Source organism: Carettochelys insculpta, chromosome 7 (genome assembly GCF_033958435.1).
Source record: "Carettochelys insculpta isolate YL-2023 chromosome 7, ASM3395843v1, whole genome shotgun sequence".
Classification (NCBI taxonomy): Eukaryota; Metazoa; Chordata; order Testudines; family Carettochelyidae; genus Carettochelys; species Carettochelys insculpta.
This window is the reverse complement of record NC_134143.1, coordinates 21,434,053-21,460,381: the sequence shown is the minus strand read 5'-3', so window position 1 is coordinate 21,460,381 and position 26,329 is coordinate 21,434,053. Positions and strand designations below refer to the sequence as shown.

The 26,329-nt window shown below is 42.7% G+C and overlaps 2 protein-coding genes across 2 annotated transcripts in view; one reads left to right on the top strand and one right to left on the bottom strand.

The window, feature by feature from the left end:
• The first annotated feature begins 2,552 nt into the window (after positions 1-2,552).
• ADIRF (adipogenesis regulatory factor) lies at positions 2,553-8,887 on the top strand. The gene is made up of 3 exons (XM_074999450.1): positions 2,553-3,201; positions 6,894-6,956; positions 8,419-8,887. Exons 1-3 carry the CDS (start codon positions 3,141-3,143, stop codon positions 8,523-8,525), a joined length of 231 nt encoding a protein of 76 aa, XP_074855551.1. The 5' UTR covers positions 2,553-3,140; the 3' UTR covers positions 8,526-8,887.
• A 5,493-nt stretch (positions 8,888-14,380) lies between these two features.
• Positions 14,381-26,329, bottom strand: part of GLUD1 (glutamate dehydrogenase 1) — a 55,406-nt gene continuing 43,457 nt past the window's right edge. Inside the window, exons 8-13 of the mRNA XM_075000106.1 lie at positions 23,758-23,895; positions 23,541-23,621; positions 22,607-22,730; positions 20,888-20,979; positions 16,416-16,478; positions 14,381-15,813 (exon numbers count right to left, since the gene is read on the bottom strand). Of these exons, the coding sequence (XP_074856207.1) occupies positions 15,694-15,813; positions 16,416-16,478; positions 20,888-20,979; positions 22,607-22,730; positions 23,541-23,621; positions 23,758-23,895 (618 nt within the window). The 3' untranslated portion in view covers positions 14,381-15,693. The remainder of the gene's footprint in view (positions 15,814-16,415; positions 16,479-20,887; positions 20,980-22,606; positions 22,731-23,540; positions 23,622-23,757; positions 23,896-26,329) is intronic.

Genomic DNA, 26,329 nt, shown 5'->3' with positions numbered 1-26,329 from the left:
TGTGCCTGGGCATTTGTCCCCTTTGCTCCTCCTCTGGCGGCGGCCTGCTTGCCAATGTAAAAATGAGGTTATATTAAGCCTGTACAGCTAGCTAGAGTGGCACACATTGTCTCGTGTAGACAAAGCCTTAGCTAAGCCCTGAAGAGACCGTTACTTAACAGAGTTTTTTTTGCGCTATGTGGCCCTTGCTGTACTCTATGTTCCCTGAATCAGAATTCTGGCAACCAGTGGCCATTTATCTATGCATGTCCGCCCCCTTTCTCATGCTCCCGCCCTGAAGGGATGAAGGTGGAGAGGACTCAGGGACTCTCCACTCCCTTTTCTGCCACATTCTAGTAAAGATACAATGCCAAGGGGAAGGAGGGTGGGTAGTAGAATACACGAACGGGCCAGGAATCTCAAACATCCAGTTGCAATAAGGTAAGTAATTCCCCCACCACCACCACCTTTGATTATTCAACTGGTGACCCCCCCAATTTGCTTACCATTGTGAATGACTGACAGACAGGCAGTACTAAAGTAGGAGGTGGGTGTGCGGATGCAGATAGCAAGGCCATCAGGAGAACCATTGTCCTGAGGGAAGAGTCAACGGAGTTCTGCACTAGAGCATAATGTCTCATGAATGTATGTTTTGTCCCTGGCAGGTAGAAGACAAGCCTGTGAGCTGGACTGAGGGTGTGCAGTCTTCAAAACCCTGTGGTTACTGATTAAAAAACAGGTAAGTGAGCTACCCGATGCATGTGAAATTCCAAAACTACTTTGCAGGAGGGAGCATTTTGGATGTAGTTGCAAAGAGACTTTGTTTTGATGGAATAGCGCATATTGGCCGTGTCTTCACTAGCCAAAAACTTCGAAATGGCCATGCAAATGGCCATTTCGAAGTTTACTAATGAAGCGCTGAAATACATATTCAGCACCTCATTAGCATGCGGGCAGCCGCAGCACTTCGAAATTGATGCAGCTCGCCGCCGCATGGCTCATCCAGACAGGGCTCCTTTTCGGAAGGACCCCAGGTACTTCGAAGTCCCCTTATTCCTATGAGCAGATGGGAATAAGGGAACTTCGAAGTAGCTGGGGTCCTTCCGAAAAGGAGCCCCGTCTGGACGAGCCGCATCAATTTCGAAGCGCCGCAGCCACCTGCATGCTAATGAGGCGCTGAATATGTATTTCAGTGCTTCATTAGTAAATTTCGAAATGGCCATTTGCATGGCCATTTCGAAGTTTTTGGCTAGTGTAGACATAGCCATTGTGATTCTGCCTTTAGAGGTCCCAACATAGCCCCCTCTCCTCTCCTCCCCCCCACAGCTGAGGTGACAGCCACAAGGATTACAACTTTAATTTATTAAGCACACCTAGCTAATGACTTGAAGGGAAGTTTGGTGACTCATAAGAGTAAAGGTTTAAGACTCAATGAGGTTTCCTTACAGGTGGGAAAGCTCTGATCTAGGCCCTTTAAGACTGGGCTAGGCATCAGGTGTGTGAACACTGAATAACCCTGTGATTGTGGCTGGAACACATTGCTAGCTGCTACGGGGACTCATATAGAACTCAGAGGAAGCCCAGCTATTTTGCAAGGTGAGGTAGTAGTACTTGATCAACAGCATTTGATATGTAAGAATACGAAGGTAAAGGCCAGTAGATGTGAAAAACTTTCTTCCCATGACATTTAGTCTTCTTGTCAGAAGCAGCTGATTTAAGATAGTGTTTGTCTAAATAACTCAGTGGTAGCCTTGCTGACAAGGAAGTTCAGTGCTGGGCAGGGTAAAGCGAAAAAGACTACTTTCTTACCTGAAACCAAGCAGGGCTACTTAGTCATCTTGGAGATTGGGGTGCATGTGGCTGCTCTACTATGGCAGACTGCTTTAGCAGCTTCCAAACTAGCTTCATTAATTGCAAGTGCTATTCAAGTGGAGCCAGTGGTTTGTAGAATATCTAGGAGCATGTGTTGAGGGTCCTGGTGCTCCAGGAGGGAGAAATGGAGTTCCTCTGCCACCCTTTGCAATAAATCCTGAAGCTGTTTGTGGTCTGCAGGGGACAGAGATGACAGGGCCATTCCTTCATGAGAAGATGAAGAAGGAAGTCTTATCAGTACCAGTGGAATTCTTTCGTATTCTTCCTCCTCCTTGGAGTCAGGAGGTTCTGACTGTTTCCTTAGAGGGGAATGATGGCGAGATTCCCTGGCAGAACATACAGGTTCTATATATGTGGTGTATCAGGATAGTGTACTGGAGGTCCCCATAGCATATCAGAGTATCAGTGGTCCCTAGGCAAATCCACCAGGAGGTTCTGGATCTTCTGTCTGAGCTAACATTTCCTCTTAGGAGACAATGGGTCCTCTAGCAATTTGGGTCCTACCACAGAAGAGAACAAAGGGTCTAAATCAGGGTTTCCCTAACTTTACATAGTTGGAATCTGTTTTTTTTCAGTACCTTTTCTGTGACCCAAAAAATATAAATGCATATTAAAAAATGAATGAAAAATGAATACATTTTCACTGTTTATTATTTATTCACAATAATAGTAGATAATATAAATCTTGATATCAAGTACTTAAACACCTAACTTACTGTGATTGACTTAATTACATGGGAAAATTGAAAATGTACCAAATTAAAAGGATCATGTGCAATAATGTGTATATTTTCTAAAGGACCAGTATTTTTTTTCCCCAAGGACATGTACTGGGCTGCGGACCACACTTTGGGAAATGTTGGTCTAAATCAGCCTTCGAAAAATAAAATAAAATAAAATAAAAAATCCATTCAAAAGTTTACTTCAGTAAGGCTCAATGCCCTTCCATTGCACTTCTATGGTTTGCTGACTCATGTGCATAAAAACAGAGTTATGAAAGAACTAATTCATCCGATGCAGAAAACTCTAGGTGGATACACCTTCTCATTGGGAAAAGCAAACAACTCACAATGGCACTGCACACTGTCAGCTCTCATTCATCAGACTCAAATGTTAAGCCTCTCAGAAGCACCACCTATTGCAACAATTTGCCCTGTAGGCATCTGTGGGAGCATTGGCACATATATAAAATCACCACAACTTAGAGCAAACCTGGCATAGTGCATAGCAAATTGCTTTGCTTTTTAAAAACTGAAACAGAAGATTTTTGAAAGCTTTTAAAAACTACCATGTCTGGTAAGGGCTTCCAGGATCTTAAACAACAGGCAGAAGGGGAGGTCCAGGATGCTGGTAAGAAACATTCAATATAATTTCTCCGGCTGGTGTTTTGAAAAAACAATGTCTGGTTTCTGCTCTCACTTCCACAGGTCTCCATCTAGATTTAAATGGAATGACTTTGGATATAACCTGGTGTAAATGAGAGCAGAATAAGGTCTGTGATCTCTTTTTGTTTGTCCTGAAGCTGGTTTTGAAATTTTATCAATCTCAACAGCATGTTTTGGTGTCGTCTTTTGTGGTACAGTAGGAATCCAATCACTTTAAGGATGGACTTAGCCACTCAGTGTCTATTATTATTTTATTTTTCTAATTCTAAAAGGGAAAGAAACAGCTGCTCACAAGAGCTATGTCTACATGGCAGAGCTAAGGTATCCTGAAATAGCTGTTCCATGTCTGTTAAACATGCCTGTTGTTTTAAAATGTTTTTCAAAATAACAGGCATGCTATTTTGGCATTCCTGTACCCCCCATTGCAGGAGCAGAAAGCTAGGCTTTGAAATAGTGCATTATTTCAACAAATTATATATCATATTACAAGTTCAGGGTGCCATGTACATGTAGCCAAGAAGACCTCCATTGACAGTAATGGAGACTGGAGTCCTGTGTTCAGACAAAACAACTGAAACACAAGGTTTTGTCCTGGCACACTGGAAGCAATGGTTTTGCCGCTGACTTCAGTGAATAGAGAATCACCCCCGTGGGCTTTGGTTAGACAAGCTTCCCTGTTAAAGAGTCTAAAGCATGATTTGGAGGACTCTACCTTCAGGGTTAAGAACCCAATAACCCTTCAGTTGGCTCCCTGTGAGCAGCTCTCCTTACCTGCATGAAATTTACTGCAGATTAGGGGCCTAAGATGGCTCGATCTTCATGCCTGTTCAATGCCAACTTACCTTAAAACTTTGTAGTTTGTAAGCACTGCAAATACTTCAATGCTCATTTTTGGTTTTGCTTTTTTTAAAATGGTTGCTGCCTATGAGCAGTGTACCACTTTTTCATACACTGCTCACTCAACTGCCCTCTGTTGAGGCAATGAGATTTTTACCTTGTCTATATTTTCAGTCAGTCTTTATACTAAAATGGATTTCTGCAAAAAGCGAACTTTTTCAGGTGAGGGTCCAGGTTTTTGCAGAAATCCATTTAAGTTTATATTTTATTACAGATGTTCCCAACCTGTTCACTAGTGCAGATCCTGCCTCCCCTCCCCAAACCATTCATGGACCCCCAATTACCACCCCCAAACCATTCACAGAACCCCATCAAAGCCAATTCTAGCCGCTATCTACACTTTATTAAATGAAAAAGAAAACCATAAAAAGTAATTAATAATATTGGAAGACATTGAATTTGAAAAAAATTGATTCTAAACTTTTCAATTTATTTAAAACTTATTTTCTATGATAATTTTCATTTATCTGTTCATTTTTCATGGGCCCCCTGCAATACCCTCATGGACACCCAGGAGTCCGCAGACCCCCGATTGGGACCCGCTGGTTTACTAAACCCCTTAAAATATCTCTGCTGTAGATTTACTTATCCTCTGCTGAAGCCTCTATTGTTTGTCCTGAGGTCACATGATCTCCATAGCCAAAAACAGACCTTCAGCAGGTAGACACAGCACTTTTGGATAAAATCAAGGGTGTAATCATGCAAATACTTACACATGAAGTTTAACCATATACATAATCAGTGGAATTATTGTTGTGCTTAATGTTAAGCATATCTGTGTTTGCACAGATAGGGATAAATTCTAATATACTATCAAAACCCAGACTATTCTGGTATCTATTATACTTCCATACTTGGGGTGTCCAGTTTCTAGAGATGCTGATTTTGAACATCTCAGTTTGTATGCTGTGCCAGTCACACTCAAAACTATGTAAAATGAACATATCCTCTAACTGCTCAGTTGCTAGCAATCCACGTAAACAGCACCCATTTAAGCTGCTGCTTTTAGTACTAATATTTAATATTAGTTAATATTACTTCCAAATTCATTCTAGAATCCAGGCTGATACTCAGTTTCTTTCTTAATACATTTGAAACTCCGTTTATGGCTTGAATAGAGTACATAAAAAAACTGAAGTTGTTGTTTTGGGTAGAAAGGGTTCTCTTGTATTGTTACTCTCATCCATCTTTCCTCACTCCATTTCCTTAAACCAAATCTGCAGGTACCTGAAAATTGCATTTGTGGTCTGTCCACAGAAGGAAGTTGATACAAAATGGTGAGGGTGTTACTACCCAGACAGAATGCCCTTTTGCAGTTTAGGTTACGCCATTTCCAAAACGGATTAGCACACACACCAAACGCAGATGGTGTGGAGTAAGAGTACCCACAAAGGAAGTTAGTGTGGAATAGGTATTCCACAATACAGGTTAAACCTCTCTAATCCAGCACTGTTGGGACCTGACTGGTGTCGGACAAGAGAATTTGTTGGACCACCAGCGGTCATATTGTCTAGCATCATTACCAACACTTCCACTGATTACTGGGCTCTTAGCAGACATTTAGGACTAAATTACAGCAAAATAACGGCACTGAGCACTGACAGCCAGGACTGGTGGCTATCAACAAACTTTGTGGGACCACCGGAAATTTGGCCACGCCCATGATTAATTGTCCAGCTAACTAAAATCATGCTGGATTACAGAGTTTGCCAGACAAGAGAGATCCGATTAGCAAGGTTCAATCTGTAGCTATCCTGGACTTTTTCTGCGTGTAAACAAGACCTTAGACACTTGAGTGCTGAAATTTGACCTCAGCCTAGTCCTGCCCAGCCTAACTTTCTGACTTTTAGATTTGGGTATCCTACAAAAATCTGTTAGGCTCATCCTGTTGAAAATTGTATTCAGGTGACTATCAGGGTTTCCTCTATATTTTTCCATCCATGAGCAGAATAAACTTTATTATGTGCACCAAGCATATGGGGATGTGCACCACCAGTAGAAACACATGCTGCTGGCTGTGGGTGCTCTACTAATCAGCTGTGGGGGGGAGGGGGAAACCTGGCTCTCTCCTGGGTGGCTGCCCAAGCAGTCAGTTTACAGGGAATACTAGCGACGAGTGAGGAGTTGGGACTACTTTTGGGGCTTTAGTGCCATTGGCAGACTCTTGAAAAGTCTGCCCAGTACAGTGCTACTGATTAAACTTGAATCCTTACATGAGTCTTCTACATGAATATAAGTTTATGTATCACAATACACTGACCAGAGTTTTCCAATACAATTTAACTCCAAACCAAAGTGGGTCAGACAGTATTTCAGGGCACTTCAGCTAGAGGTTTCTATTGCTGGATGTACAGATGTTAATCTCAGAAGAGATGAGGAAGTAAATGCAATTTAATGTTAACATGTAATGTAAGCCTTTTGAGCTCTCTCTCAATGTGGTAAATGCACAAAGTGGACAAAAAGTGGGGGTCTGATGTAAAAAGTTTGCTCACCCCCACTAAGAATCACATAGCAAATGTCCCTGGCAGCAGGCCAGCCAGCTTATGTACCTCCAGCTAGACACTCATCAGCAATCTGCATGGCCTCCATCTCACCTATATTAATAATCTTCTGCTATACTCCTACCATGGTCTACAGCCTGTTAAAGATTATGTTCTCCTCTTCTTACTTTCCATAGCCACAGCATCTCCTGAAATGCTTACAAACATTGATTGTGCTGCATGTTTAACAGGTTAAATGCTTTGTTTTTCCTAATTACAGCAAATGCACTGGGAAAGTCTGCACAGCAGGCAGTGAATCAGGCTACAGATGCAGGTCAGAAAGGTATGAAAAATTATATTACATTTAATGGGGGCAAAACTGGGCACAAAAGGCCATATCCATCTATTTTAAAAAAGTACCATAAACTTATGGCCAAATCCTGATGTGCTTTGCTTTTCTCAGACAAAACTTCTACTGCTGTAAGTGAGAGCTTGGCCTCACAAAAGGATTTACTAAAATATGGACTATTTTATTAATGTCTACATGCAGTACTTTTTTTGTGCTGGTACTTGCCAGTACAGAGTGCTGGCACCTCAGAAGCCCCAGCTGTAGAACTGGCTAGGGGTGAGAGGTAAGGAGCTGGCTACGTACCAGCTCTTTTTTTCCTTAAGGAAAAAAAAGGCATTGCCTACATGTATTTACTCATTGTGGCTCTGCTGATCCCCAAATATTAGCAAAAGAAGGGAGGGGAGAGATTATCTTTTATTGGGCCAACTTCTGTTGGGGAGGGAGACCTGAAAAAGAGCTCTGTGTAAGCTCAAAACTTCTCTCTCACCAACAGAAGTTGGTCCAATAAAGGATATCTCCTCTCCAACCTTATCTATTTACTAGCAGATTCATTACATTTTCCCATATTTCTGGGGCTCACACAGCACATTGAACATTGCATTCAATGAATGGTAATACCACGTTCTCTTCCTCTAGAGCAGGGCCTCTCACATGCTGGTTGTGACATCAAGGAATGTCAGAGATTGGAGTTCTAGCAAAAATTGCCAAATCATGGCAGCTTTTTGCTACTGCCATCCCCTTCCTTACCATTACAGATCCACTGCATCTTCTCATCTCCCTCCTCTTCTCCTCACTATCCACAACATGACCTGCTCCTCACTGCTTAAAAATGGTGAGAAAGCCACTGTTTTGTTCCTGCACCTCTCATGGTGTGCAGCTCCTGGTATGATTTCTACAACATATGCAAGCTAAGGAAGGGAGAGGCCAGAAGGAAGCACTTCCTGACATTTTTACCACACTCACCAACATCATTCTCCTACCACTAGGGCTCAACACCCAATCCTACCTCCAGCAGCCACGCAATACCTGTCAACTCACAAAGAAGCATCAATCCACTCTTCCAGACAGCACCTCCACAATGGTTAACCCCCAGCCATGCAACATCCATCAGCTCCAGCACCAACATTTCAAACCAGCTTGCCCTTTTATCCCACTTATTAGCTCCCAACACCCACTGGCACCCATCCAGCAGCACCCAACCTGTCTGCCAACATGTATCATATTCCACCACCACCCAAACACCAACCTGCACTAGCACAGAGGATCCTGCCCTTAACATTAGTAGCTGGTATCGGGTAGAGTAAATGTGAGTCATACAGCATAAGGAACAAGTGCAGTTTGATATAACAATGATAGAGATGCTTGAGGTGGTTTTCTTCATTTCCCCATTCCACAACAAATATAATTGAATGTATTAACTTTGCTTTTATGTCACTTTCTTCCTTGTCTTTCTCAGTTATCGATCAGGCTTGTAAGACAGCTCAAGAAGGTGTTGAAAAAGCAACTGGACAAGCATCAGAAGCAGTGTCTGGCCTTGGAAAAAAATGTGGACTTAGGAAATGATCATTCAAGCAAAGAGTATCAGAGGTTGTAGCATCAATGTTTGTGCTGCAATTCAGTAACATTTGTGGAGAAATAGGAAAGCGATTTGGGAATTGGATCATTTACTGTGGTTAGCTTTCATGCAAATACGTCATACGTAGAATGCTCACGCCCTCCCCTCCAAAAAAACCACTCGAGCTATTCATAATCTCACTTCAACATAACTCACAAAAGTTTCAGCTGTGACTAAAGCATTGTTTGTCCCATACAGTGATGTGAAGGTGGTTGCTACATTAGTTCATTATACCTAAGAATTTAAATGATGAGCCTATTAGAACTCCTGTCATCACCTAAATAATAAACAGCAGAAGGTTTACCTACAACATTCATGTTTTCTTCCCCAACTAGAGCTAAGTCATTACATTCCAAGCCCAAAATTCATGCATTCTGAAATTTTAAAATAATGCATAAGGGAGTAAGAAAAATGATACAAGATTTGCTGTGCAAAGGAAAAATAACCGATCACCAGTCAATACACTGGTTAATTATACAATGGTCTCCACCCAAGGATCTCAACATTTTATAAACCATTCTGACTCTGAGCCAAACTCCATTGTATGGGCTAAGCATCAGACCCATTTTGCAGGGTGGTCAACTGAGTCACACAGAGGCTGAATTGTGAAAGCCTACAGAGAAATTCAGTGAAAGGGTCTGGAACCAAATACAAACATCTTAATACATAGTTCTCTATTCTAACACTGCCTGTCTAGTTTATTGTTCTATTGCGCATGGATCATAGTGCCTGGTCCTACTGCCACTGGAGTTAATGGCAAACTTCCTACTGATCTCAGTGGGAGCAAGCAGGATCAGACATGTCATCTCCAGCCACACTTACCATAACAATTTTTAAACAACACACCAACAGTCACCCACACAACAGTCACCCACAGTACCTGTCCATTCCAATACATGAGCATATAGTCAGCATGGACGACAGATTTTTCCCCAGGGGTACCATCAGGTGGGATTCATGGTAGATTTAGGCACATTTAGTATAAGATCAAGACCCCTGAGGGTGTCCTGGACCTACTGCATGACCAGCCCTTCATGAGCCAGTTGTTCAGCTACGGAAACACCTGGACACCATGCCTTCGTAGGAAGGCAGCAGCCACTTCCCAACACTTTGTGAGGCCCAGGGTGGCATTGCTAGGCCAAATGGCAGTACTGTAAACAAGTAGTGGCAGCCCACCACCCCAAACCTGAGAAACCTGCAGTTGGCAGGGGTAACATAGCCATGAAAGTAAGCATCCTGCAGATAGCAGTGCACCAGTTGTCCACATCCAGAGTTGGGATAACAGAGACCAGGACACCATATGGAATCTGAACGTGTTAAGTGCTTTCAGCTTTCTGAGGCCCAGAATAGGCTAGAAGCAACCCCCACCCTGCTTGACCTTGGCCATGAGAACCCAGTGGTCTGAGGTGATCTGAGCCCAGGCACAGTAAAAGCGGGATAATCAGTTGGTAAATGGCAGGGAAGGATCCAGAAGTTCTCTTTGTGCTCTGCTTCGGGCACACCATCAAAAGTAGAGCTTTCGCCCTTTTTGCTGTTTAGATGGAAGGTGCACTTGAGAGGAGGGGCCTTTACATACCTCCGTGGCCTGAGCATCTGCCCCTATGCCTTCCCTTGTTCTGCCTAAGGTACCCTGACTGGAACCAAGAGCTGAAAAGGGTGTACACGTGACTGTGCTGGAGGGCTGGGGTGTGAGTGAGAAATGACTTCAGGGTGATCCTAGAGTCCTTGAGGCTATGCAGGGGGCAGTCCATTTTCTCTGCCATGAGCCTCTCACTGTCAAAGGGCAGGTCCAGAATGGCATGCTGGACCTCTGCCAGTAACCCCCACACCTGTACCCAGACCTCCCACTTCACGGCAAGGCCCATGGTCATTATGAAAGCTGATGAGTCTGAGTCTGAGTCATTAGAACAACATACGCCCCTTCTGCAACGGCAGTGAAGTCTGGTTTTTAGTCCACTGGCAGTCTGGGACTCGGCCGGAGCTGTGCAGGAGTCCAAGGCATACTGGCTGAGCAATGCCTGCTGCGTGGACACCCAGAGCAGTAAGTAACCTGGAGAATGAACTTTTCTCATAAACAAGACTAGGGTTTTGGCTTCCTTGTTTTTGGGAGCATGGCCTAGCAGAACCTCATGTTCCCGCTGGTTAACAACATCCACCACCAGTGACCCTGGTGGAGGGTGAGTATAAAAGGTGTTCATAGCCCTGGTACTTCTGCTCAACCCCCTTGGCTGTCTGGGGGATAGAAGCCAGGGTCTGTGACAGGACCTTCATAGAGGTTGTGATAGTTTTGATAAGCAGCAGAGCAACTCTAACTGGACCCTCTGAGGACAACACGTTCACTATTGGGTCTGCTTCTTCCACCACATCCTCAGCAGGGAGGTTAAGGCCCTGCACCACACTACAAAGGAGGTCCTGGGTCAACGTCAGTCTCTGATCCCTTTCTGTCTTTGTCTTAGGTTTGAATGACCTGCAGATTGAACACTTGTCCTGCAGGTGACTCTCCTGTAGGCACTTGAGGCTAACTGTGTGTGGGTCTCCCTTTGGTACAGATTCCCTCTGTTGCTTGCCCTGCTTAAAGCCCAGGGACCACTGCACACAGGAAGAAGTGAGCGGAAAACCCCTCAGAGGCTAACAACTGATTAACAAAACAAAGGAATCTGGTGCAAGGGAATGTCACCAACCGTCAGCAGACAGAAGGAACTGAGCACGGGTGGGGACAGCAGGGGTACTTATGGGCAGCATGGCCTATGTAACTGCAGCGGGTGCTACCACGGACCCAGCAAGTAGAGCTTGGGGGGGGGGTCTTCTTACAGCTGTGCAGAACACGCACATGTATCAGAATGCACAAGAGCAATCACTCGAAGAAGAATCTTGCATGTGCCTTAACTTGGGTATGTCCTGTGTAGTGAACCAATACAATTTCACACTGCAGGACTGCCATGGCAGGGCCTTCACCAGGATATTTCAACCTTTCAAATGACTGGCCATTTAACATGCTGGACTGTTACAAGATAAAGGTTTAAAACTCTCAGAAGCCCTACTGGCAAGACACCTTTCAGGTAGTCGGCAACTGTACTATGAGCTTTACTGCTCTATGTGCAGGAAGAGGAAAAGCAGCTCCCTTATTTAGTCACCTCTACTTCAGCAAGTTCTCATATGCTTAACTGATTCTCCCTAATGCCTCATCTGTACTTAGTCTACATGGTGTCAAATAAGCAGACAAGCTTTTCTTTTGAAACACTCAGGCTAGGGCTACACTGCTATTCCCCAACTCCCTCTGTGGACAATCACTTTGCACCAGAGTGCCTTTGGGTGGTTTAGTTTAATCCAGTTTGGAATTGGCACTAGTGCAGCCTAGCTATAGTAGTCCCTCAAGGTATGCAAGGGTTGTATTCCCACATGCCCCCTCGCATAACTTAAATTTCACATAAATCGGGGAGGCTTTTTTCCCCCCACCTGAACGTACGGTTTGCATCCGGGGAAGCAGCAGGAGCACCTGGATCTCCTTTTGAAAGGTAAATCCTGGGGTTGGGGTGGGGGAGGGGCATTTGGGGAGAGTTAAGCCTGGCAGTGGGTAGGGCCATAGGAGGGAGGCAGAGGGGTGGAGTTGAGCTGGGGCTGCATGGCCCGGTGTGGGGGGCTCGAGCCAGAGCCACGCCTGAGGGGGCGAACTGGAGCCATGAGCAGGGGTGAACCAGGGCCGGGGGGAGCGGGATTTTGAGTTGCACTTAACTTGTGTTAATGTGAGTTAAGTGTAACTCAAATATGCCTATTTCAAGGGTTTACTGTATTTTAAACTCACTCATATCTCACTTTGAATTAGCTGCCCTGTTTAGATAAGCCCTCAGCCAACTTTCCATTATCTTTTTGCAAGGCTACAACAGGGCAAAAGAACAGGGCCACAGCTTCAAACGCAGCAGCACCAGACCGTAACACAGACAAGAAAGATATTAATAATCAGCCCATGAAAACACCAAGGAATTTAGGGCACAAATAACTATTGCTCCTTTTTAACCTCATTCATGGCATAAAGGATCCCAAATCCAGTACAATTAGAACAGATGAAGTGACATTCACCCCATTAAGATAAGTGACATGACTAAGGTTCCTAGTGGTGATGTTGCAAACTTGTTTAGGGAATGATGTGACAATGTTTGACAGGGGTAGATGGCCTCAGGGAAGGTCTTATTTTGGCACTTCATGGTTTACATATAAAGCCATACTGAAAAGTAAGCTCTCAGTAGTTCTCATTTTTGTTCTCTAGTTTCCAAATTTAGAATTTAAAAAACACTTACCTAACTTTACTTTAGGTTCCCTCACCCCACCAATGCAAAAAGGGCAGCTTGAAATCACTTTGTAAACACAATCCAGTACACTAGCTTCTGTTCTCCAGGTGTCTAACCTGGGAACACCCACTCTTACAGACCTTGGAAGGCAGGCCAGTCCTTGCCTACAGACAGCCTACCACCCTGAAAATTCCCACCAGCAACTATAGACCACACAACAGTACCGCTAACTCAGGAAACCAACCCCTGAAACAAACCTCAGTGCCAACGCTGCCCACATACCTACACCAGCAACACCAAAGCTAAGATACCCTTCCCCCTGCCTTCCCAGAGTACCACTAGGCACTGCCCTGGGAAGGTAGGAGGAAGGCTGTTAGCTAGGCAACCTGCCTGCTGCTGCAGGCAGCCATGCGAGCTAAAACCCCCTTCCCAGAGTGGTGCTGTTGTCAAGCTGACAGCAGCCCTGCTCTGGGAAGGTAGGGAGGAAGCTAAAAACTCCTTCCCCCCAGGCTAAACCCCCTCTATGGCCCCAACCCACGCACAGGGCTCAGGTTCCAGCCCACAGCACACTAGAGCCCTGCACGGGGCTTGGGCTCCAGCCCCCTGCCCCCCACCCCACAGACCCTGCTCCAATCTCCACCTGCCCCAGCTTAACTCCACCCTCCTGCCTCCCCTGCAACCCCAACCCACTCCAGGCTTAAACCCCCTGGCCCAACCCACCGCCCAAGTCCCCTCCTCCCCTGACTCACCCAAAATTCAGGATACGCAAGGACTGTGTAGAACACAACCCTCACATATCCTGAAGGACTATTGTACAGACTAACGTGGCTACCCCTCTGATACCAGTGTTACAGATGCTAGCAGGAGAGGAGGAAGCAGCTCTGGCTCTGCTTCCCCCCTCTGCTCCAGCTGGGTGAACAGCAACCCAGCAATGTGCTGAACCCAAGGATTTTCCCCACTTCTCCCTTAGTGGCGGTGCTGTGAGTGGCAGTGGACAAGGAGCCACACAGGCCCCCAGGAGCAGGGTGCCAGGTAAACATCCTGCCCTCATCCTCCTCACACCCAGAGAAGTCTAATTCAATAAGCTATGCTAGAATTACTTTGCTACAACTTCACTTCTTAGACAGGTGGAAGAACTTTGTTCTGGTGTTCAGCCTTACCACACCTGAAGTGGTTAGATGCTAATTAAGTGCACCATCATATTTCTTCTATGTGTAAAAAAATTCTCAAAAATCTAGAAGACATGGAAAACAAAAGCCTGAACTGATTAACGTAGTTTCAAAAAAATTAAGTGCTGAGTAAATAAGTCGTTTATTTGGTGGTGGGGGGGAGGGAAGGCATAAAAATCTTTATTTGCCCTGGGAATCAGAAGGACTAGGATCTTTCGAAGAGTGATTAGCTCAGTAAATGTGGTATATTGTGTGACATTTCAGAGATTTTACTGTTTAGCAACTGTTACACAACAAAGCTATTACTTTGTAGAGTGACTGAGGAAAAACAGCAATCCACCAGCATAGTAGGTTTGGAAAAGTCAACTTTTTAATAACTGCTTTACTCACGATGTTATGTCATGCAGTTACAAAGTAGTTAGAAAAAGCATGAATTCCTCAAAAGGGATTAGGTTTGGGTTTTTTTTTCTTTTAAAAAAATTCTTATTCATTACATAAATAACATCTGGCACTTCACTGGGACTCCACTGGAAACAGGCCTTAACAAAAAAAACCCTCAAAAAACATATGTTTGATCTAACATTATATTGAGGTCCATTTTGTTATCACTGAGCATGTTTATTAGATGCAAGCTTTCCCAACAAAGGAAAAGAAGATAAACGTTTAAGGTATGTTCAGACTTTGCATAAGGTGTACAGCAGCAGTCTAGCTCCTTTGTAGTTAGGTCAACCGTTTCAGAAGTAGACTGCTTTTAATTGTTCAATGAGGCAACTCAATGTTCAGAAAAATAGCCTCTGGAAATAAGAAAACTCAAAAGAATTAATGTTAAAAGAGCCTAGAGTTAGCTGGATTACATATGTATGATTATACATATCAAATTAAGATAATCTTAAAAAAAACCCTGTAACTGAGTGGTTATGTGCAGTGACTTGATTAAAACATAACCAGATATATTTGTTGGATGTCTGTACCCAATGATACTGTTTCAGTGTATAAAAATTATAGCTCCTGACATCTTTCTAATATATCTCATAATGCATGAGTCACCTTCAGGGTCAGTTAGTGATTAAAGGCAGTCCTATAGGAGCAGCTTAGTTTAAGAGAAAAATGTTACCTAAAATAAACCAGCCCTGGAGTTGTGCAACAAGAAGTAAGAGTCCTATCAAATTTACTCCCCACAGAAGACTCATTCTGCCATTGACAATGCCACAGCATTGATCACACAAGGCCTTACTGAAAGTGCCAAAGCTAAAATTACATCATTAAAAAAAGTGCATGAAGTAATAGGATGAGCTAATTGCTCATCTAGTACAGTATGGCATCTGAAATTTGATAGGTTGCCTGTGCAGTATGACCACAGATTAATACAGGATGTTTACCTTTTTATTTTAAAAGGTGAAATACCCAGGATGGCCCCCCACAAGTGCAGATGGACTGGTTATCTTTAGATACAGATTTGTATTCAAATATCCTAATCCATGGATTTTTATTATAAAAAAAAAATTGTTTTGACTGAAACTAAATCAGAGTAGTACCCACTATAATGTCAGAGGAAAAAGGAATTTCTGTGGTTACATGTAAACTTGTGATAAGCTTCTCAAGAAGAGGGTACACAATGGCAGGCAGAGTAAGGGTATCAGTAAGGATGGGTAATGACCCATTTATGTAAAGGTCAAACCGGCCTCATTGTACACCTTGAAGACTTTCTCAATTGCATTGACATAGGCAGCTGTTCTCAGGTCCAGACCTAGGTTGTACTTCATGGCAGTGCGCATGATTTGCTAAAGTCAAATGAAAAAGAAGAAGTTATTTATGACTGTTTGAAAAACCTTTCCGTATACACTATTTTCAAGGAATGTCAGAGAGGGGCTAAGACCCAGCATAGAGGGATCCTAGTATTCAGATTACAGCCCAGCATCCCTGAAGCTTAAGTCTTTTCTATATATCCACGGTACCAGTTCTTGCCATCACAGACTATCCCCCTCTTACCCATGCTTGCAGAATCTTCACAAGTGCCATGGACTATCCAGGGGACTTTGCAGTACTTTCCATTCTAGTCTACATATGTGATATTAAGTATAGCTTTGAAAATATTTCTGCTCCAACAGATTTATAGTACATAAAAGGACAAATGATTGAGATCTCCAACAGCTAAACTTTTAAACCAAAAATGTGCTTACTAAATCCACACAAATTGGCCTTACACAAACATCTATTCAAATGAGTCTCATACATGCAGGCACTACTATTGTCAATACTGTCTCCTATTTTACGTGCAAGGCAACAGTACTATGCAAAGATACCACTACATGTTGACAATTTGTTTCTGTGACTTATGTTTACTTCCCCTTGTTACAACTCTGCATGTTAATACAATGCTTACTCTAGCAGAACGTTCCATGGTGTAGGCCAATCCAGAGTGAACTATGTCTTTCTCAGATGCACCCTGAAAGAGAAAACGATCCAGGTTCAATATGAATCAATATGCAATACTGTTGATTTTCTCCTAGTACATTAGACTGTAATGTGATGGATTCCCATATTTAGTCAGCCTTTCACCGCAGATTTCTTTTAATACATGGTAAAAGGAGAAGATGAGAATACTGCCAATTGAGTGGGTGATCTTACAGACCATAAGTTCTTGCATGCCGTATGTGAAATGAGTAAAGGTCAATAAAAAAAAAAAAAAAGATGACCTAGATACTAAGCCCACAGTTAATTCAGACAGACACACTAACATTCATGTTCCTACTGAAAACTACATTCCATTACTTCTACTTTATAAATTTAATGAAGATACACTCTGGAATAAGGAAGATTTTAAAAAAATAAAGACTTCTAGGATAAAAATGGTATAGATACCAAACTGACAGATCAGTGAATAAAACCAACAGGAAGTGCTGTGGCACCTTATAGGCCAACAGAATTTTTGGAGCATAAGCTTTTGTGGGCAAAGACCCACTTTGTCAGATGCAAGAAGTGGGTCTCTGGCCACAAAAGCTTATGCTCCAAAAATTCTGTTGGTTTGTATCTGCAAAACCAACGTGAAGTCTTGTGGCACCTTATAAACTAAACGTAGCTACCCAGATACTTATCGCTGAATGAGCCTAGACCTATGCAAGTTTGAATAAGCTTCTTGACGGTCACTCCATAATGAGTAGGATGTCTTCTCATCACCCTCTTTGTGAGTCCATTAACGGCTGACCAGCCCAATTCTGGAGCCCCAGATCTCATCACAGAAGGGGCAGCTATTGGTTGCTGGAGGAACGCAGGGGAGTTTTTGTTGCTCCTTCTTCTTCTCCATCTCTCCTCATCTACACTGTGCTGGGACCTCTCAAATTGTGCCACCCCTCAATGGATTCCCAATGGGGATGGTCTTGGGCAAGATCCTCCGAGTGTTAACATCGATGTTGCATTTTTTCATGTGTGCCTTCAGTATGTCCTTATATCGCTTACGTTGGCCCCAACTCTCCTCTGTCCTTCCTCCAACTTGAAAAACAATCTATTTTGGGAAGCACTGATCAAGCATATGAACCACGTGACCTGCCCAATGAAGTTGCTGGTGAATGATAACAGCTTCAACGCTGGTCATATTCGACTATTCCAGGATGCTAGTGGTCATGGACCTATCCCCACAAGAGATACTTAGGATTCTCCTGAGGCAGTGTTGATGAAATTGTTCAAGTGCCTTCAAAGGATGTGTGTATGTTGTCCAGGTTTCATAAGCATACAGTACTGCTGGAACAACCACTGTACTGTATACAAGGAGCTTTGTCTTGGGATTGATGCCTCATTTCTCAGACCTTTTCTATCAGGCAAGTGAAAGCAAAGCTTGCATGGCTCAGATGATGCTGGATTTCAGCATCAATGTTGATTTTGGTGGTAAGATGATGACTTCCAAAGTACAGGAAGTGTTCCACATTTTCCACCCATTCTCTATGGACTTCAATAGAAGGTACATGAGATTGTCCCATCAGAGAGGGTTGGTGGAGCATTTTGGTCTTTTTGATGTTCAGTGTGAGGCCAAGATTCCTGTATACTTCAGCAAAGGCACTTAAGATTGTCTGAAGGGCTGTGGGAGAAAAAGCAGCAACCATGCTGTCATCCACATACTGGGAGTTCCACAATTGTGGTTCTGGAGGTTTTGCTTTTGACCTTCAGTCTCCTGAGACGGAAAAGCTTCCCATTCATTCTATAGACAATCTTCAAGCCACCTGGAAGCTTGCCATCAATGAGGTGAAGGGTTATGGAGATGAAGATGCAGAGCAGTGATGGGGCAATGACGTAGCCTTTTTGACTCCTGTTTTGACCTCAGAGAGGCTGCTTTCGGATCCATTGATGCGCAATACTGTGGCAGTCATATTGTCATGAAGAGTCTCAAGATGCTAATGAGTTTCTGGGGTCAGCCAGTCTGCGATGGTGGTCCACAGGGTACTGTTATTAAGTCGAGTGCTATGACTAAGCCAAATGCTTTGGTCAGGTTGACGAAAAACTCACATATAAGGATTGGTTTTGCTCATGGACATTTTTCTTGAGGCTGACGGGCTGTGAAGATCATATCCACTGTTCCTCAGAATGGTTGGAAGCCACACTGGGCTTCTGGCAGAATTTCTTCTGAGAGTGGCAGGAGTCACTTTGCAAGGATTCAAGCTAAGATTTTCCCTGTCATTGCAAGGAGAGAGATGCCAGGATACTTTTCACAGTCTGGCATGTTACCCTTCTGGAAGAGACTGATGCTGCAAGATTTCAGAGACATGCTGATCATCTGCTCCCTAGATCGTGAGAATCAGGAGGTAGACATATATGTGGAGCCCTGGCCTGCCTTCTTTGAAGACTTTGGTGGGGATTCCATCTAGTCTGGTTGCTTTGTTACACTTCATTGCTTTGACGGAAGCTTGTACCTCACTCAGGGTAGGAAGTGTTGCAAGATCATCCCATGACAGTTGAGGGATTTGGTTAAGGGATTCTAGGACCACGATGGAGGGCCACTTCAAGAGCCCATTATATGCCTTCTCAATCCACCACTGGTTTTATGTTGGCCTTCTGCCTTGGCCTTGACCCTTCATTGTGAAGTCGACTTTGCTCTGCCAGGCCCTAAAGCCTTTCCCTTTTGCCTCAATCAGGTGTTTAATTTCCAAATCTTTCTCAAACCAGTCCTGTGGCTTCTTGTATTGGTATATAATGGTTTCTCCCCAAGCTCCAATAATAGCATTTGTCAATTGACACCAGTGATCTCCCACATCTTTGCCGTGTACTGTTGGCAGCTTCCCTTGGAGCATTATCCGGAAGTCACTTTGTCTGATGGGGACATTCAAGCGTCTTGTACATGGATCTTTCATCAGATCAGTTTCCTCTGACTTCTCTGTTTGGTGACAATTTTAATTGTCATTATCTGCACTCAGGATCGTCGTGATGTCCCCCTCACATGTGCAATGACTAGTGCTAATGACTGCTGGACTGATCACCACCTTATGTGATGCACAATGACTATCTAGAACAGGCGTGTCCAATCTGTGACTCACGGGCCGCATGCGGCCCTGGACAGCTAGTAATGCGGCCCCACAAGATCGTAAACTTTTAACATTATTATGCGATTTATATACATTAACTATATTATATATTTTATATGCGGCCCAAGACAATTCCTCTTCACTCAATGCAGCCCAGGCAAGCCAAAAGATTGGACACCCATGATCTAGAAGGTGTCAATGCTTTGATCGAGGATGCTGCCATGAGGTCTTAAATATGTTCTTCTGGACTGAATTCAAAATGCCAATACTCCAACCACTGAGCTATCTCCCCTCCCCAGTTATGTTTTGGGCACCTTTTCTAGACTGCCCCTTATGGAGATAGAACAGAGCAGATCCTAAATAGGGCTGCTCAGTTATGGATGCAGCAGCTGGACCATTCTGCCACCTCATGGAATGACTGATACATACATCCACTGCCTACACGTTGGTCCATGACTAAAAGCTTCCAGATTTCACAGTCCTGCTCCCATCACCAATCAGCAGTCACCATAGGGCTTAAGTTTAGGAGAGCAGTACACTGAGGAAGATGCCTGAGCGGGGACTGTTGCACTGCAGTCACCACATGGTCCTTGACCACTCAGGTCCAATGGCATGGGATCCATGATGACTGGGAGTCTCTTGTGCCTTTATCTGCCTTCACAGCCACTGTAGCATTAGTCTTGCTATCTACCACCTGTTTTGTTGTTGAGGACTTTTAGGACCTCTCTTTGTCTGGAGCCTCCCCTTGACCTGCTGCCAAGGGTGACCCTGCTGGGAACATGAGACTCCCTACGGCATCGCTCTCAGGTACACTGAACACATAAGCCCACTCACAATGACTAGGTGATAATCCAGAAAGTGGATTCCTGATTCTCAATATATTTCTTACGCAGAATACAGGAACACTTAAAAAACCTTGAAGTGCAATGACTAATGCAAACCTCAGTTTTTAATATCCTATTGCAGGGCAGCCATAAGATTGGTAAATTAGGACTGAATATCATTCTAAGAGAACTTCTGTTTGAGATACAGCATATATGATTTTGACACAACAATTACTCTCTGAACATCAGTGGCCTGTGAAGTGAAAGTGGTCTGAACAGATTACCACAATGGTCCTTTCTGGCCTTAAAAATCTAGGACATCAATATTCTACCGTGAACATACTCATGAATCTTTAGCTTGTTATTGAGAAGATCAACTTGTTTTGTCATGTAACTAATCACACACTGAGGCCTTATGGCAAAAACATGCAATCATCAGTAGAAGTGGATTTTTAATTACAATTACAATACTGTAATACAACTGAAGTAATAGATTAGAAGCCTGACAAGCAGCTACTTACCGATATCCTATCTTGGAATTCAGCTGTAGGCACAACTGGAATAGTTCCACCATGTTTTCCAAACTTTCTTTCCAAGCTCTCCTGGACAGACACTGAAAGGGAATGGAAAACAAAGCATGTTAAGTTTCAGAAGTGATTGATACTGTCACTGGAACCTTATTTTTAGAGTTTCAGCTACTCATTTCTTCCACTGGTAGCACAGACAAAGGTATTCTATGTAACCTTTTAAAGAACTGAAAAGGCGTGAATCCTATTGCTTTCATGTGCAAAAAGCTCAAATTAGAAACCTCAAAGTCCCCATAACAATTTGGATGACGAAACAGAGACAGAGGTGAGAAAACTGCAGCATAAATTCAAACAGCTGATATGTAAATGATCCCAGCCTTGAAGAATACAGAACAATACTTCTAGTGTAAAAACTTCAGGGACTCTGTTTCAGAGAGTAAATTAAGCAAACATTTGCCATCTATAGCTCATATTTAACAAGGACAACACTTAAGAACACCACCACAAAGCTTTTAAAACAAAAAGCAGTCAAGTAGCACTTTAAAGACTAGCAAAATAGTTTATTATTACTAATAACTATTAGTAATTACTATATTATATATAATACTTATATACTAATTACTATTTATTACTAATAAACTATTTTGCTAGTCTTTAAAGTGCTACTTGACTGCTTTTTGTTTTGATAGTGTATAGACTAGCACGGCTTCCTCTCTGTTACAATGCTTTTACATTTTCTTAGGTTCCAAAAAAATTTAAAATGCCTGTGCACGGGACATTGTGCCATTATAAATGAAAAAACTTGCATGAAAGACAGCTTCCTAACCAACTCTACACACCATATTTCAAATAAACACAATTTTAAGGCACCATTCTAAATGCTCAGAAGGACTCTCTATTACTTAAGCAATGCCAAAGCAGATGGGGTACACTATATGAAGAGGCTATATTTAAAAAAAAACAAAACAAAAAAACAAAAAAGCCTTATCTAAATTTTGTCAACTCCATTAAGTTCTGAGAAACTCAGGTATTTGTCACTATTTCATTTTGCAATCAAGTGTTATTTAGGCTTGGTAAGAAGACTCTCAGTTTGACTACTCCACAAAGCTTATTTTATTCATGTGATCAGCATTCTGGTCAGGAAATGGGAAGTGCAAACAATGGCCTCCAAGTGGAGCCAAAAGGGCCACAAGCCAAGTTTCAAAAAAAATCTGTACCAATTATTGTACTTCTCAGAAATTGTCCTTGATTGTATACCTGCTCAGCCTCCTGATGCAGTGATCTTCAAAGCTGTGATTTGTTGAGTACATTAACCAAATCACATGGTTGAATGTTTCTAGTTTTTTTGTTTCTACTCAGAAAAGAAAAGTCAGCATTTCCTTTCACAAGGGGATTGAATCAGTATTTGTAAAGCATTTCAACAAGTTGTTACTTCACGAAGACATTTTGGGTTTTCTACAATATTTTGCCAAATATCATGCAATTCATTAGTTATGCTGCATGCTAGGAACATCTATAAACTTTCCCACTGTCAAGCATAATGCTACGAGCAGATGCAAAAGAGAAGATTTAGAACATCTTTGTATTTGACTTCTTCAGTGTTTGGCACTGGAAGATATCAGTGTAACCTTGGTCTATTACTTAGTTAGCTAGAATTCCTTTCTAGTTCAATTTATCTGTTGAAGAGCTAATAAAAGTAGAAGTAATACTTACTCAGCAAGTGGTAATTTGAATCTCTTTCATATTTAAAAGTCAAACGGCCATAACTGACATGATTCAGGTTTTTCAGCCATTCAAAGTAAGATACAGTTACACCGCCAGCATTTAAATAAAGATCCTGCACAGAAAAACATCAATGAAATCTACGATAAGAAAATTTATTCTGCTGTATTTTTAGAAAGTTAAAAAAACAAACAAAATCAAAACCCCTAAAATCCCATTTAAGCATAACAGACAGCACAGAGAATAATTTAGTCATTAATTTCCCTTAGGAAAGCACTCAACTTATTAGAAGTCAGGATTACAAGAGTTATTAATTTAAAATGTATGAATTTAAGAGCCTCAAACTGAGCTATGCACAATTAACTTGTTTCCCTGTCTCCACCTATAAGTTTTAGATGTCAAACATGCATCAGACTAGCCAAATAAACAACATTTACTACATATTGATAAATGGTACGAGTTAGGACCACCAAATTTGGTGTGCAGCTTCTTCTATCAAAACTTAAAGCAAGGTCAAGGTTTGGTTGTGCAAGACAATGGGATGTGCCTGGAATGCAACTGTTTCTCATAAAATGCAAAGGGAGAGGTTTGCTAGCAGGCTCAAATTAGCTGCAGAATGACCAAGGAATGGGGGGAGGAGCACCAGTAAAAGAGTGTCTGGCAGGGCTCTGCATATTGCTGGCCACCATTTACTCATCAGGTGCTGCCAGCTGAGCAGCCACCATCCTGGGTGAGCAGCTGTCTCTCCCAGCCTCTTGCCTTGAGCTCTCACTCCCACAATCTTGACTCCGGCACCCTCAACAAAACCCCTTCCCCGAGCCTGCCCCACACCCATCCTCCTCCTGCCCCGATATCTGCGCCCCGACATTTCTGCCCAGAATTTCCCTCTCCCTCCAGACTCCTAGGGTTGACAAAAGAATCTTACAGGAATGACCATGATATTCCGTTCCAAGAAGATCTTATCAGCCTCAGGGGTTGTAGGTCCATTGGCACCTTCAGCAATAATCTGGGAAAAGAACCACAACACAGTAATTACTGATTTACAGAGGCATATTCTCAGATCCACACCAACAGCTGAAGTAAATGGAAATAAAGGCATTTGCCATACTGTTTGTTTTAATATTTAATTTAACTCTTCTTACTTTTGCTTTGACCTTGTGAGCATTGGATTTAGTCAACTGTTTCTCACTGGCAGCTGGGATGAGAATGTCACAGTCTGACTCCAAGATGCTGCTATCATATGGTTGTGCCTTGGGAAAGCCAACGATTGTCCCATTTTGCTGTTTTGGGGAAGAGAAGTGTGACATTTTCAGTATCACTATTGCGCAACTTCATCTTCACATTGCACAACAATAATCCCAATTATATTAAAAAATGCAAGACTATTGCTTTGATATCCATGCATCCTTCTTTAAAGGATGTCTTTGCAAATGTCTGTACAAGACCTAGCTCAGCAGGTCTACTGCCCTCTTAGTTTTAAAGGCAAATTCCCTCCTCCCCCTCCTACAATTACTATTAGAGCAAATGCCAAAGGAAAAAACCCACTAAATGCCACCAAATTTGGTAGCTGAAGATAAAATACTTCTAAACAGACACTGTAAAAAAAAATTCCGCCATGAAGCCTCTATGAGCTCCATGCCAGTCCCAAGCCTAGATGAAGGAGGAGGGTTGGTCAGATGTGTCTATATGCACTGACTGTCAAACAACAATACGAATGAAATCTGATGCCAGTACAATTAAATGATAAAAAATGCTGGCTCAGACGTCTCCCGGATAAATGAGGTCCACAATACCAATTGAGCAATTGGGGTTGGGTCGCTAAGCTGGCTACCGAAAGAAAATTACAACTAACATATGCTATCCATTGGAACATGGAACATCCGAACTCTGTGGGCAACTAGAAAATTAGACCTGCTTTGGAAGGAGATGGAGAGATACTGATGCAATATACTTAGATTGGCAGAGATGCGCTGGATGGCATCAGAAGAGATAGGCAGTTGTGAAGTCATTTGGTCAAGAAAGGAAACAAAGCATGAAGCTGAAGTGGGATTCCTTCTTAGCAAAACAGCTAGAAGAGCATTATTAGGATACAAACTGGTGAGTGCAAGAATGATGGTAGCAAGATTCGAAGCAAAACCGTTCAACATCTCAGTCATTCAGGTGTATGCACCCATGTCAGACAGTATGGAGGAAGAGACTAAGCTATTCTCTAACGACTTGACAAAGACGGTGGAGGAGATATCGAAGAAAGATGTGTTGATCATCGGAGGAGATTGGAATGAGAAGGCTGGAACAGATAAACGAAGGTTGGGAGAGTGTCATGGGAAGGTTCGGATATGGAGAAAGACATGAACAAAGTGAGAAACCACTAGAGTTTACTACAGAGCACGAGATGGTGATCTGCAACACAAGATTCCAGCAAAAGGACTATAGGAAGTGGACGTGGCGATCGAATGACGGGAAGTCCAAGAATATGATAGATATGATTTTAATAAGAGGTTGGATAACATCAATAGAGCAATGCCAAACTTTCCAAGGAGTGGATATAGACTCAGACCACAGTCTAGTGATTGCAAAGATCAAGATAAAACTCAAAAGAAAATGTAAGATACAGTTTAAGAAAAGAAGAGAGACATGTCGAGGTTGTGTGAGGAAGAAACAGGGAATGCATACAAAGCAACACTCAAAGAGAGGATTAGGAATATTGCCACAGAGAAAGACCTATATAAGAGAGTCACAGGGCTAGCCATCGCTATAGAAGAGGCAATCAAGCTGACTGTTCCAGAAGAAGAAAAAGATCAATAAGAAGTGGATTACCCAGGACATACTGAAGTTGGTTCGAGAGACGAGAGCATTGAAGATCAGAAGAGATGTTTGAGATGGCAGAACAGTGATATAAGGTGAAATGCAATAAGGTAAAGAAAGCAGCCTGAAAGGATAAGGAGAAATGGTTAGAGGAACAATGTGAAGATCTAAAGAGGTATTATGGCAAATGTAAGACCAGGGAGGTGTATGAGAATCAGGAATATTAATAGGAAATGGCCACTGAAGCAGATGGCGATCAAAGATGAAAACGAAGAAGTGCTCATGAACAGGGAGAAGAGTGTGCAGGAATGGATGAGATATTGCACCGATCTATACAAAGCACAGTTGGACTCAAGTGTCTCAGAGGGACTGACTGAAGAACTGAAAAAGATATTTCCACTAAGCATTGGTGAAACGAGCATCGTTTAGTGAAACGACTAAAGAACAACAACAAGAGCCCTGGAAATGATAAGATCACAGGAGAGATGATCAAATATGGCAGAGAAAGCATGATTCAGCAAATACACTGACTATGTAACATAGCATGGAAAGAAGGGAAGGCGCCTAAGGCATGGACAAGATCTGTGCTAGTGACAATACCCAAGAAAGGAAGTACATTGGAGTGCAAGAACTATGGAATAATTGCCCTAATAAGTCATCTAGGCAAGATGCCAATGATGATACTGACTGAGAGACTAAAATTGCAGATAGAGGAACATATAGCAGATGAGAAAGCGGGGTTCAGAAAAGATAGAAGTACCACACAGCAGATATTGGCCCTAAGATTGATAGCGGAAAAAGCTCGATGAAAGAACAAGAACGAATAAACTTGCTTTGCTTATTTTCAAAAGGCATTGGACAGTATAGATCAGAAAGTGACTTGGGGAGTGTTGGAGTCACACAGAGTGG

What these genes read in the sequence shown, in the direction of transcription:
- ADIRF (XM_074999450.1), top strand. Translation starts at nt 3,141, where the DNA reads ATGTCTGGTAAGGGCTTCCAGGATCTTAAACAACAGGCAGAAGGGGAG. An exon ending in AGGGGAGGTCCAGGATGCTG is followed by an intron (nt 3,202 to 6,893) that starts GTAAGAAACATT and finishes TCCTAATTACAG; the next exon opens with CAAATGCACTGGGAAAGTCT. An exon ending in TACAGATGCAGGTCAGAAAG is followed by an intron (nt 6,957 to 8,418) that starts GTATGAAAAATT and finishes TGTCTTTCTCAG; the next exon opens with TTATCGATCAGGCTTGTAAG.